Raw genomic sequence first — 13,796 nt, forward strand, 5'->3', positions numbered from 1 at the left:
ACAATAGTGCATCAAGATCTTTTAAGGGGGGGGGGGGGGTCAGAAGGATTGCTTTATCCTATCCTAGGTATTCCTTAAAGAGGTGGGGTTTCAGGTGTCTCTGGAAGGTGGTGATTGACTCCGCTGTCCTGGCGTCGTGAGGGAGTTTGTTCCACCATTGGGGGGCCAGAGCAGCGAACAGTTTTGACTGGGCTGAGCGGGAACTGTACTTCCTCAGTGGTAGGGACAGGTATCTACCCTGCTCTCCTGATGTTAGGTATCTAACAGGTATCTACCCTGCTCTCCTGATGTTAGGTATCTAACAGGTATCTACCACACTCTCCTGATGTTAGGTATCTAACAGGTATCTACACTGCTCTCCTGATGTTAGGTATCTAACAGGTGTCTACCCTGCTCTCCTGATGTTAGGCATCTAACAGGTATCTACCCTGCTCTCCTGATGTTAGGTATCTAACAGGTGTCTACCCTGCTCTCCTGATGTTAGGCATCTAACAGGTATCTACCCTGCTCTCCTGATGTTAGGTATCTAACAGGTGTCTACCCTGCTCTCCTGATGTTAGGTATCTAACAGGTGTCTACCCTGCTCTCCTGATGTTAGGTATCTAACAGGTATCTACCCTGCTCTCCTGATGTTAGGTATCTAACAGGTATCTACCCTGCTCTCCTGATGTTAGGTATCTAACAGGTGTCTACCCTGCTCTCCTGATGTTAGGTATCTAACAGGTATCTACCCTGCTCTCCTGATGTTAGGTATCTAACAGGTATCTACCCTGCTCTCCTGATGTTAGGTATCTAACAGGTATCTACCCTGCTCTCCTGATGTTAGGTATCTAACAGGTATCTACCCTGCTCTCCTGATGTTAGGTATCTAACAGGTATCTACCCTGCTCTCCTGATGTTAGGTATCTAACAGGTGACTACCCTGCTCTCCTGATGTTAGGTATCTAACAGGTATCTACCCTGCTCTCCTGATGTTAGGTATCTAACAGGTATCTACCCTGCTCTTCTGATGTTAGGTATCTAACAGGTATCTACCCTGCTCTCCTGATGTTAGGTATCTAACAGGTATCTACCACACTCTCCTGATGTTAGGTATCTAACAGGTATCTACCCTGCTCTCCTGATGTTAGGTATCTAACAGGTATCTACCCTGCTCTCCTGATGTTAGGTATCTAACAGGTATCTACCACACTCTCCTGATGTTAGGTATCTAACATGTATCTACACTGCTCTCCTGATGTTAGGTATCTAACAGGTATCTACCACACTCTCCTGGTGTTAGGTATCTAACAGGGTATCTCTCCTGCTCTCCTGATGTTAGGTATCTAACAGGTATCTACCCTGCTCTCCTGATGTTAGGTATCTAACAGGTGTCTACCCTGCTCTCCTGATGTTAGGTATCTAACAGGTGTCTACCCTGCAGGACTACTATGTGGTGATCCTGTGCCCTACGGAGATGGACATCCAGGTTCGTCGTGTCCTCCAGATCCCTCTGTGGTCCCAGAGGGTCATCTATCTCCAGGGCTCAGCGCTCAAAGACACAGACCTCATGAGGGCCAAGTGAGTGACCCACCGCCCACTGGGCCTAAAGAGTCTCAATGGGAGAGAAGGGCAGCGTTCCGCAGGGAAACATGTTGTGGAATAGATAGAAAGAAATATCACATCTCTTTGACAGCCCCATTCTATAACATTTTTATTTGCAAAAAGAGGGTTCCAAAAGGGTTCTTCGGCTGTCCCCATAGGAGAACACTTTTTGGTTCCAGTTAGAAACCTTTGTGGTTCCAGGTGTAACTATTTGTGTTCCATGTCGAACCCTCTGCGTAAAGGGTTCTCCATGGAACTCAGAATGGTTCTACCTGGTACCAAAAGGGTTCTACCTGGAACCAAAAAGGGTTCTTCAAAGGGTTCTTCTATGAGGACAGCCGAGGAACCCTTTCAAGTTCTAAAAAGCAATTTTTTTTCTACAAGTGTAAAGGGAAGCAAGGGGTATCAGAGAAGTTCATAACACCATCAGTTGAGGTCACAGATGCCTGAGTTGGTAATCGCAGATCAGAACAAACCTCTAATGAGCCTGTTGTTGAGTCCTCACAGTTCAGTTACTGGTTGATAGGCTTTCTGATCTCAGATATGAATCTAGAGTCTATGAGTGAGTTTGTGCACCTTGTGCTGCTGACAGATAAGAGAGTGGTAAAGTCAGGAAAGGTCAGCCAAAGGTGTTAATTCAGTTGGCTGTCCTCTCCTAGTATATCAGTGTAATGGGCTTTCTCAGTACGGCTCACTCTCATCACAACAGCCAAGTTCATAGGCATCAACACAAATCATAGCTGAGATCGATCATATCAAACCGTGTTGGCAGTGGCAGGGGCTGCCCTGTCAGGAACACAATACAGGTAGCCATTGATATATGCAGCTGCTCTGATTTTATTGTAGTCGTAGGGTGGATGCTAAGGGGTGGTGATGGATGGTTGAATTGTGGTAATACTGCTTGTCCCCATGAGAGGAAACTGGGATGGCATGAAATTTACCCTGTCCACTACAGCACAGCACAGCATGGTCGTTCAGTGATAACAGTCATAAATTCACCCAGCAGCTCACCCCTCCACTCTGCCGTTTTCACACATGAAAATACTCTGATGAAAACCATGACCGTAATACAGTGTGACAATACGGTGAACATTACAACAGCATGCAGATTTTAGCCTCTTAGCTTTTATCTCGGACAGTTCTCACTAATATTACCTGTCTGAAGCTTCCCTGGCCCTGGCCCTGGCCCTGGCCCTGGCCCTGGTGTGTGTGTGTGTTCGTGCGTGCGAGCGTGCGTGCGTGCGTGTATTTCTGTTAAAGCAGTTTGTTTCCTACAGGATGGATGATGCAGAAGCCTGTTTTATCCTGAGCAGTAGGAATGAGGTGGACCGCACTGCGGCTGTAAGTTCATTATCAGACTCATGACTTCATATTTAGCGCATTGCAATCATCACTCAATACATTCATTGAGTTGTGATTGCAATGAACTGAATTTTTCCACTGTAACTCAGTGAGATTGTGCGTATTGGACCTGTGGCTTAAGAGCTATTTTACTTTTCCACTCGGCTGATTTTACAAAATGGACAGAAATGAAAAATAAGTATTGGATTTATAAACTCATATTGAGTGCACATAACAGTCCAGCTGGCCAATTCTCAGGACTCATAAAATCGGAATTACATTTCCGGTTGAGTGAGGGTGAAAGTGTTAGAAGTAGCAGATGGAAATGAATGCTGTTTTGTCCTGCAGGACCACCAGACCATCCTCAGAGCCTGGGCTGTGAAAGACTTTGCCCCAAACTGCCCCCTGTATGTCCAGATCCTCAAACCAGAGAACAAATTCCATGTGAAGTTTGCTGGTGAGCTTTCCTTGCTCTCTTTGTCGCTGTCTCTTTCTATCAGTCTCCCTGTCCCTCTCTGTCTCTTTCTATCAGTCTCCCTGTCCCTCTCTGTCTCTTTCTATCAGTCTCCCTGTCCCTCTCTGTCTCTTTCTATCAGTCTCCCCTTACCCTCTCTGTTTCTTTTATTAGTCTCCCTGTCCCTCTCTGTCTCTTTCTATCAGTCTCCCTGTCCGTCTCTGTCTCTTTCTATCAGTCTCCCTGTCCCTCTCTGTCTCTTTCTATCAGTCTCCCTGTCCGTCTCTGTCTCTTTCTATCAGTCTCCCTGTCCCTCTCTGTTTCTTTTATCAGTCTCCCTGTCCGTCTCTGTCTCTTTCTATCAGTCTTCTTGTCCCTCTCTCTCTTTCTATCAGTCTCCCTATCCCTCTCTGTCTCTTTCTATCAGTCTCCCTGTCCCTCTCTGTCTCTTTCTATCAGTCTCCCTGTCCCTCTCTGTCTCTTTCTATCAGTCTCCCCTTACCCTCTCTGTTTCTTTTATTAGTCTCCCTGTCCCTCTCTGTCTCTTTCTATCAGTCTCCCTGTCCGTCTCTGTCTCTTTCTATCAGTCTCCCTGTCCCTCTCTGTCTCTTTCTATCAGTCTCCCTGTCCGTCTCTGTCTCTTTCTATCAGTCTCCCTGTCCCTCTCTGTTTCTTTTATCAGTCTCCCTGTCCGTCTCTGTCTCTTTCTATCAGTCTTCTTGTCCCTCTCTCTCTTTCTATCAGTCTCCCTATCCCTCTCTGTCTCTTTCTATCAGTCTCCCTGTCCGTCTCTGTCTCTTTCTATCAGTCTCCCTGTCCCTCTCTGTTTCTTTTATCAGTCTCCCTGTCCGTCTCTGTCTCTTTCTATCAGTCTCCCTATCCCTCTCTGTTTCTTTTATCAGTCTCCCTATCCCTCTCTGTTTCTTTTATCAGTCTCCCTGTCCCTCTCTGTCTCTTTCTATCAGTCTCCCTGTCCCTCTCTGTTTCTTTTATCAGTCTCCCTGTCCGTCTCTGTCTCTTTCTATCAGTCTTCTTGTCCCTCTCTCTCTTTCTATCAGTCTCCCTATCCCTCTCTGTTTCTTTTATCAGTCCCCCTGTCCCTCTCTGTCTCTTTCTATCAGTCTCCCTGTCCGTCTCTGTCTCTTTCTATCAGTCTCCCTGTCCGTCTCTGTCTCTTTCTATCAGTCTTCTTGTCCCTCTCTCTCTGTCTATCAGTCTCCCTATCCCTCTCTGTTTCTTTTATCAGTCTCCCTGTCCCTCTCTGTCTCTTTCTATCAGTCTCCCTGTTCCTCTTTCTCTTTCTATCAGTCTCCCTGTCCCTCTCTGTCTCTTTCTATCAGTCTCCCTGTCCCTCTCTGACTCTTTCTATCAGTCTCCCTGTTCCTCTTTCTCTTTATATCAGTCTCCCTGTCCCTCTCTGTCTCTTTCTATCAGTCTCCCTGTTCCTCTTTCTCTTTCTATCAGTCTCCCTGTCCCTGTCCCTCTCTGTCTCTTTCTATCAGCCCCCCTGTCCCTCTCTGTCTCTTTCTATCAGTCTCCCTGTCCCTCTCTGTCTCTTTCTATCAGTCTCCCTGTCCCTCTCTGTCTCTTTCTATCAGTCTCCCTGTCCCTCTCTGTCTCTTTCTCTCAGTCTCCCTGTCCCTCTCTCTCTTTCTCCAACTCTCTGTTTTGCTCCCTCCCCTCAGTCCCCCCAATCCCCAGCTCCCGTTCTCCATCTCTGTCCGTCCGCTCTCCTTCTTTGCATTCCTTTCAAAAACAAAGTTGTTACATCACCTATTTGCTCTGACTTGCAGTATTCTGTTTTATTTGTTAGATCACGTAGTCTGTGAGGAGGAATTCAAGTACGCCATGCTGGCCCTGAACTGTGTGTGTCCAGCCACATCCACCCTGGTCACACTCCTGGTACACACTTCCAGGGGGCAGTGAGTACACCCATTAAAACACTGATGATTCTCTCCTCCTAATGAAAACTACACAATGAGGTATCACTATTGAAACCATAAATCTCAATCTTTGGGTTTGTGAGAAAGCGTTCTACAAATAAAATGCATGAAAATCATGTGTTTAATGTATTTGATACCATGCCACTCATACCGCAAGAGCCATTACCACAAGCCCGTCCTCCCCAATTAAGGTGCCACTACCTCCTGTGATTGAGGTGTCCTCCTTTGTAAACAAGTCCCAAGTTGCTACGACAACAACAACAGGCACATTTGTCATTAGTCTAAGGCATGTACCTAATTAATGACTCCTCCCTGAACTCTACTGCGTTGCCATAAACTTTACCATGGGCCTCCACACTCATCAATCTCACTGTGCACTGCCATCAACACCAAGCCAAGGTGATACAATCTTTTCAGCATCGTTATAATAGCAACAGCTTGACGCAGCAGAGAATCCATTCTTATCCTCTTTATGGAAATAATTAGATAGACTATAGGCACTGTAGGCCTGGTGCGTGGTGCCGGAACTGGTGATACCGGGCTGGGGACACGCACCTCAGGGCGAGTGCGGGGAGGAGGAAAAGGGTGTACTGGACCCTGGAGGCACACTGGAGGTCTGGAGTGTAGAGCTGACACAACCCGTCCTGGCTGGATGTTTATTTTCGCCCCGCTGGCACAGGACGCACTGGGCTGTGCAGACTCACCGGAGACACAGTACGCAAGAATAACGCACTGGAGACGGTGCCTGACCAGTAACACGCACGGTGCCTGACCAGTAACACGCTCCCCACGGTAAGCACGAGGAGTTGGCTTAGGTCTCCTACCTGACTCAGCCAATCTCCTCGTGTGCCCCCCCCCCCCCCCCCCCCCCCCCCCCCCAAAAAAAATATATTGGGGCTGCCTCTCGAGCTTCCGTGCTAGCCGTGTACCCTCATATCGTCGCCGTTCCTCTATTCTCCGGTATTTCTCCTCGTAGTATCGCCGTTCCGCTTTCGCTGCCTCTATCTCCTCCTTAGGACGGCGATACTCCCCCGGCTGCGTCCAGGGTCCTGCTCCATCTAATATCTCCTCCCAGGTCCATTTCCCCATTAAGCGCTGTTCCTCCTTATCACGCTGCTTGGTCCTTGTTTGATGGGTTATTCTGTCACGTTCGTCGTAGTGAGGAGACCAAGGCGCAGCCTGATATGAATACATACTTTTTAATCAAACGAAGAAACACTAAACAAACAAACAAAATAACAAAACGAACGTGAAGCTATTATATAACAAGTGCTGATATGCAACTACATATAGACAATAACCCACAAAACTTAAAACAGCTGCCTCTGATTGGGAACCAATTCAGGCCACCATAGACCGACAATAACGTAGACTTACAAAAAACCCTAGATCTACAAAAAACCCTAGACAAATCAAAACAGTCATACCCACCCACGTCACACCCTGACCTGACCAAAATAATACAGAAAACATATATAACTAAGGTCAGGGCGTGACACTATGTCCTACATGGTGACAGGTTTTTGGGAAAAGACAACTCCAATAAATTAGTTTTCTCTGAAGTCATCAGATTGATTAAAAAGGTTAAAAGGTAGAGAGAAAGAGAAGAGAGAGAGAGAGAGTCATATTGTTGTTCTGATTAATATTGTTGTTGTAGTTGTTGTTAATGGTAATCCCATGTCCACTACTACTGTTATTATTGCTGTTGTTCCCACCGTTTATTTATATATAAATATATATATATTTTGTATATATACATATATATTTGATTTTTATTTTTCGAAATGTATACTTTGACAATGTAAGTAATAATGAACTTGCCATGTCAATAAAGTCAATTGAGAGAGAGAGAGAGAGAGAGAGAGAGAGAGAGAGAGAGAGAGAGAGAGAGAGAGAGAGAGAGAGAGAGAGAGAGAGATACAGCATCTCTCAACAGAGAGAGAGAGCTGTGTTGGGATGACCTTACAAGGTAATTATTGGTTGGAGATTTAGATGGCGGGAGTTACAAGCTCATAAAAGGTCAGATACAATTTGTTTAGCCAGATGGAGCTGTCAATCAAGACAAGGAAAGGTGCTGAGTTGCAAATCAAGTCAGGGAATTACAATGAGAGGGGAGATAACTGAGTGAGAGTGACTTCTTGGTAGCTAGTTATGAGGTTGGGAGATTGGTAACCTATCTGGGCTAGCTAAAGCCGACTTCATACAATTGATACGTGGCTTGTAGTATTACAGAGAAACAACAACAAAAAATTGTACCAAAAAATACAAAATATATATATATTTTTACATTAACGTGTTTAACAGGACAAATTTGAGGGGGCACATGCCCCACGCCCCATATGGGCATGACCTCTCTGACTATAGTTACTGGAACTGTGCTGGAAAGAACAATGTGAAAATAAAATATCTCAACCAGCACATTACGGTTCAGGTGGAGACAGTAATGTGAAAAGGGTATCAGAGTCTCTTCATGATAGCTAGTAGTTCATCACTGTCACAGGCCCTCGCATTGCTCTAACAGGCCCTCACATTGACCTAACAGGCCCTCACATTGACCTAACAGGCCCTCACATTGCTCTAACAGTCCTTCACGTTTCTTTAACATCTTCATCCCCTTACGTCATCAGTCATCTTCATCCCCTTACGTCATCAGTCATATTCCTCCCCTTTGGGACATAAGGCCACAATGTGTTTTCTCCACTTCTTCTGTTTTTGACTACAGGGAAGGCCAGCTGTCTCCAGAACAGTGGCAGAGGACGTACGGACGGTGCTCGGGGAACGAGGTCTACCATATCCGCCTCTGTGACAGCAAGTTCTTTGGGGAGTATGATGGGAAGAGTTTCACCTATGCCTCCTTCCACGCACACAAGAAGTGAGTAGACTTCCTGCCATGGCTTGTATAAGACCTTCTTGCTGTTCTCTGACTCTCTGCAAACCTTGAGGACAGCAGTCTTAGTGTCCGTTTCCCCTGGCACTTGATTAATACATCTGTAAATATGTAGCATATTCTTGGGTTTTGATTAGATAGGCTCCCTGGGTATTTGTCTCTTGGTTCATGGCTTCGAGGTTAATCACTCTCTGTCAAACCAAGGCAAACCGGCATAGCCTGTAGCCAGAAGCCCTTTAGAACCAGAGTTATGCCCCACTGGATTACACTAAGCACAGCATACCAGATGGCTGTGCTCCGTCTCCCCTCAGGTATGGTGTGTGTCTGATCGGGGTGAAGAGGGAGGACAACAAGAGCATCCTGCTGAACCCTGGTCCTCGCCACATCATGGCCGCCCCAGACACCTGCTACTACATCAACATCACCAAGGAGGAGAACAGCGCCTTCATCTTTAAACAGGAGGAGAAGGACAACAAGGGCCTGCCGGTGGCCGGGCTGTACGACGCCCCCTCCAGGCTGCCTGTACACAGCATCATCGCCAGTATGGGTGAGGAACGAAGGGAAGGGAGGGAGGGATAGCTTAGTAAAGGGGAGAAGGTGAGAGGGAGGAGGGATGGGGGAGCCTCAGTGTTGGGAGGTAATGAACTACATGTAATGTAACAACTAGTAATTGAATTACAGTACATTTTGCACTAGCTTGGTTGTAGTTGATCTAAATTCTAATCTTTGTAGAGTTTTGTTCAGTAATGAATAACTTGTTTTGCCATGTAGTGGTGTAGCTAACTACACACGACTTTTCTTGGCATCGGGGCTGCCTAATTCTCACTTCCTGTGTTTTTTAGGCTAAATCACACATTATATTGACATCTGACTACAGAGTGATCTGTTCTTGCAATTTTTAGTCTATGACATTTTTGATTATTTTTCTTAAGGGTAGCTTTAGTGTAGCTTAACTTATTCCAGTGTAAAGTAATTGGTAGCTTGGTAAAGTATATTTTCAGAGTAGGGTTATAAAGATCAGGGAGAAGGGGAGTGAGGAGGAATGGCAGAGTCTTATAAAGATCAGAGTGTTAGAGGGAGGGAGGGATGGGAGGGATGGGAGGGAGGGAGGGAGGGAGGGAGGGAGGGATGGGAGGGAGGGAGGGAGGGAGGGAGACGGAGGGAGGGAGGGAGGGAGGGAGGGAGGGAGGGAGGGAGGGAGGGAGGGATGGGAGGGAGGGAGGGAGGGAGGGAGGATGAATGGCTGAGTCTTAAAATGATCAGAATGATGGAGGGAGGGAGGGAGGGAGGGAGGGAGGGAGGGAGGGAGGGAGGGAGGGAGGGAGGGAGGGAGGGAGGGATGGCAGAGTCTTATAAAGATCAGACAGAGGGAGGGAAAATCAGAGGAGTGAGCCCAGTGTTGCAAGGGCGTGAGAGAATGGGAGCGAGGAGGGATTCTTCACTTGTCACTGCTATGTATTTGCTAACTTTCACAGTGCAATGTTTCCTTTCACAGTGCAATGTTACCTTTCACAGTGCAATGTTACCTTTCACAGTGCAATGTTACCTTTCACAGTGCAATGTTACCTTTCACAGTGCAATGCTAACTTTCACAGTGCAATGCTAACTTTCACAGTGCAATGTTGCCATTGACATGTTGGTGGTGATGGTTGTTTTGTATGTGACTTCATGCATGTGTTCTTGTCTGACTCTATTGGCTTTTTTCCTTTTCTGGGCTGACTTGGTTTCTGTTGTTGTTGTTGTTGTTGTTGTTTTACTACGACGTGTTAAAGTTGATCAGGCCACTTCGTATGGTCAGTTTGTGCATGTTGCTACTATTGAATTGTCCTGTTGTTAAGGCAACACCGTAGTGTAGTTGGTGAAGGATTTCTGTCAACACAGCTGTTCTGTTGTATTGGTATAGGCTTGATGTTTTCCGTAAATGTGTTGCAGTGGAGGCTGCTGAGGGGAGGACGGCTCATAATAATGGCTGGAACAGAGCCAATGGAATGGCATCAAACCATGTGTTTGCTGTATTTGATGCCATTCCAGCTATTCCGCTCCAGACATTATCACAAGCCTGTCCTCCCCAATTAAGGTGCCACCAACCTCCTGTGATTTGCTGTTAATCAGTTCTTTGCAGGGTTTTTGCACATAGTTTTGCATCGTTTTAGTTCTGTTTATCAAAAATGCATTTAATGTACTTGTACTTGCGTTGGATGCTGCTACTTCCCATTACAACAAGATTAAGATATGCCCGATGTTTAACCTTTCAGGAATGAGATACAAGGTAGACACATCTAAATGGATGGAAGGCTTTAGAATATGTCATTTACCATGAGGACAATAACCTCAAGGACATTCATTCAGTTGACACTGTCACGCCCTGACCTTAGAGAGCCTTTTTATGTCTCTATTTGGTTTGGTCAGGGTGTGATTTGGGGTGGGCATTCTATGTTTTTGTTTTCTATGATTTTGTATTTCTATGTTTTAAGCCGGGTATGGTTCTCAATCAGGGACAGCTGTCTATCGTTGTCTCTGATTGGGAACCATACTTAGGTATCCCTTTTCCCTCCTTTCAGTGTGGGAAGTTGTCTTTTGTTTTTGGCACTATAGCCTTAAGCTTCATGGTCGTTTTTGTATTGTTTATTGTTGTTGTCGGCATCATCCTAATAAAAAGGAATATGTACGCTCACCACGCTGCGCTTTGGTCCTCTTCATTTGACGTCCGTGACAGACACAATCTATTAAAAACATGTTGTATTCAACTGCTCTTTGTCCAGGTGCTGTATAGTACAGCTGTCATGTATGGATACATGTATTTTTTGTCCAGGTGCTGTATAGTACAGCTGTCGTATATGGATACATGTATTTTTTGTCCAGGTGCTGTATAGTACAGCTGTCGTATATGGATACATGTACTTTTTGTCCAGGTGCTGTATAGTACAGCTGTCGTATATGGATACATGTACTTTTTGTCCAGGTGCTGTATAGTACAGCTGTCATGTATGGATACATGTACTTTTTGTCCAGGTGCTGTATAGTACAGCTGTCATGTATGGATACATGTACTTTTTGTCCAGGTACTGTATAGTACAGCTGTCGTATATGGATACATGTACTTTTTGTTCAATTAGATGGGGGGTAGATCGGATAGTGTTGAAAAGATAACATTGAGGACATTCGTCTGTAAAGTCTAATAAAATTCAGTGCATTGAGGACACATGAGTTTGATGGATGAGTGTGCTGCTTTGGGAAAGGACAAAAGACTAAGTGACTTTACTAATTCACACAGAAGCAATGACAGTGCAGTTAGCACGTCAGCTGTACTGGCTCATTTCACACGAAAAGATGATTAGATAATGAATCATGCAAGGCAACATAAAATGTGCTTACACTGCAATATAGAGTATAGAGTATTCATAGGAAATCATAGTATATCAACTTAAGGTTTCTGTAAACAATTACAGCAATTTATCTATCTGTGGTGCCCAATCCCGCCCCATTGTCTTACCGACCAACTATCTTACCAACCATTCAACCACCTCTTTCAGGGACGGTAGCCATCGACCTCCAGAACCCGACGGACCCCCCAGAGGACAGCAGCAAGCTAACCCTGCCCACAGAGAACGGGTCTGGAAGCAGACGGCCCAGCATCGCCCCCGTCTTGGAGATCGCTGACTCCTCCTCCATCCTGCCCTGCGACCTGCTCAGTGACCAATCAGAGGACGAGACCAACCAATCAGACGAGGAGAGCTCGTCGGTGTCCGAGTGAGTGTCCAATCAGAGATGTAGAGGGAAGTTGGAAGGGCTTGGGCAGTGTTTCCGAAATGGTGGATCAGGACTCGCTGGTTTCTACGCTACAGGCCATGGCTTATGGCTGGGCTGTTGCTAGAATTATTGTTTTCATTAACTGACAGTCAATATGATAATGTCTAGTCGGCTTTTATAATGTCTGTTCAGCTCAATGTTGAGTCACACAGCTACTCTATCCATTCCATCACCAAAGGAAAGAGAAGATGTGTGGGAGGGGTTAGAGTGGATCCTTTCTTTCTTTTATTATTTTCTCTCTCTCTATTTCTTTCTCCCTTTCTTTACATCTTTCAATGCATACCATTGAAGCCCTTAGACAACAGTTACATAAGTAACACACTGTGGTATGCCAGACTACTGCCTGGAAGAGAGAGAGAGACAGAGAGAGAGAATTGTATAATGTGTTCTTGTTATGAGCCATACAGTCATCTCTTGGAGTCCCACAGTGCCCCTGTGTGGTCATAAAATACAAGCCTTTGAGAAAAGGCTACACTCGGTCTCGATACTACTGTATGTAACAATCCATCAATCCTTTGTGTTAACCTTCAACATGTGTGCAATACTTTACAATGACGAATAGCTGTGTCAATGACACAATGACAAATAGACGGTGTCAATGATTGACATTGATACATTATTCAATAGATTGCCTTGTCGCTAAAGTTTTTGGTTCATTGCCTCTTCTGAAGTCTCTCTGACTGAACGTGTGTGTATTTGTTGTTCATTTACATTTTTCACCTCAGTTTTGTGAAAGGATATCCTCCCAACTCGCCCTACATTGGCAGCTCTCCAACCCTGTGCCATCTCTTACCCCAGAAAGCCTCGTTCTGCTGCCTTCGTCTGGACAAGGTGAGTAGAGACAAGGATCGTTTTGTTCTCTCATGTAGTAATTATTAAGACACACAGTCTTGTTCCAAAGACAGCAAACAATGTATTATATCTTATTGTGTTGAGCTGTGTTGGTTGCACCATGTCTTAACAATTGTATTGTACATTAGCTCCTCTTTGTAAACTTGACTGTATGAATAGAAAGTATACGTATCTTTGAATAATAGAATACAGCAGACAACCTAACTGTTTAGTGTTGTCACAATAGTTCATGGAATATCATATGTTTATGGACAAAAAAACTTGCCTTAGACTTCACTCACTAACACTGACAAACATTTAAGTCATTATAACAAACCTGAAACATAATTACCTTTTACTTAACTTTCCATGACATCCAGGGTTGCAGGCACAACAGTTTTGAGGATGCCAAGGCCTATGGTTTTAAGAACAAGCTGATTATAGTATCTGCAGAGATGGCAGGGAACGGCCTCTATAACTTCATCGTCCCTCTGCGGGCCTACTACCGCCCCAGGAAAGAGCTCAACCCTATCGTCCTGCTATTAGACTACCCGTAAGTAGTTTCACGCACCGGACTGCACTGGGCGCAATAGCTTGATGGTGAGGTTACCCCATAAGCAACCACATGACTGGTCTGTGCCTCTTTATAATGGTTTTAGATAACATATCATGTATCCACCTGTGTTTAATGCATGTAAACAGACTAAATGCATAATAACACCTATACATGTTTTCATAATGCATTACACTTGCTGTTTAAGACTTGAAAAGCTATATGACGTGGTGTATGACGTGGTATAGGACTTGGTATAGGATGTGGTATATGACTTGGTATATGACTTGGTATATGACTTGGTATATGACTTGGTATATGACTTGGTTTAGGACTTGGTATATGACTTGGTATATGCTATGGTATATGACTTGGTTTAGGACTTGGTATATG

At 45.1% G+C, this 13,796-nt stretch overlaps 1 protein-coding gene across 17 annotated transcripts in view; it reads left to right on the forward strand.

Annotated features, from left to right (window-relative positions):
- The window catches only part of LOC129826683 (potassium channel subfamily T member 1-like), a 152,090-nt gene that overhangs the window by 109,221 nt on the left and 29,073 nt on the right, over positions 1–13,796 (forward strand). For all 17 annotated transcript variants that reach the window (XM_055887669.1, XM_055887668.1, XM_055887672.1 and 14 more), the window contains 9 exons: positions 1,424–1,560; positions 2,862–2,925; positions 3,274–3,382; positions 5,193–5,301; positions 8,045–8,194; positions 8,521–8,756; positions 11,743–11,959; positions 12,745–12,850; positions 13,231–13,403. In XM_055887669.1, the coding sequence (XP_055743644.1) occupies positions 1,424–1,560; positions 2,862–2,925; positions 3,274–3,382; positions 5,193–5,301; positions 8,045–8,194; positions 8,521–8,756; positions 11,743–11,959; positions 12,745–12,850; positions 13,231–13,403 (1,301 nt within the window). The remainder of the gene's footprint in view (positions 1–1,423; positions 1,561–2,861; positions 2,926–3,273; positions 3,383–5,192; positions 5,302–8,044; positions 8,195–8,520; positions 8,757–11,742; positions 11,960–12,744; positions 12,851–13,230; positions 13,404–13,796) is intronic.

This window comes from Salvelinus fontinalis, chromosome 28 (assembly GCF_029448725.1).
Source record: "Salvelinus fontinalis isolate EN_2023a chromosome 28, ASM2944872v1, whole genome shotgun sequence".
Classification (NCBI taxonomy): domain Eukaryota; kingdom Metazoa; phylum Chordata; class Actinopteri; order Salmoniformes; family Salmonidae; genus Salvelinus; species Salvelinus fontinalis.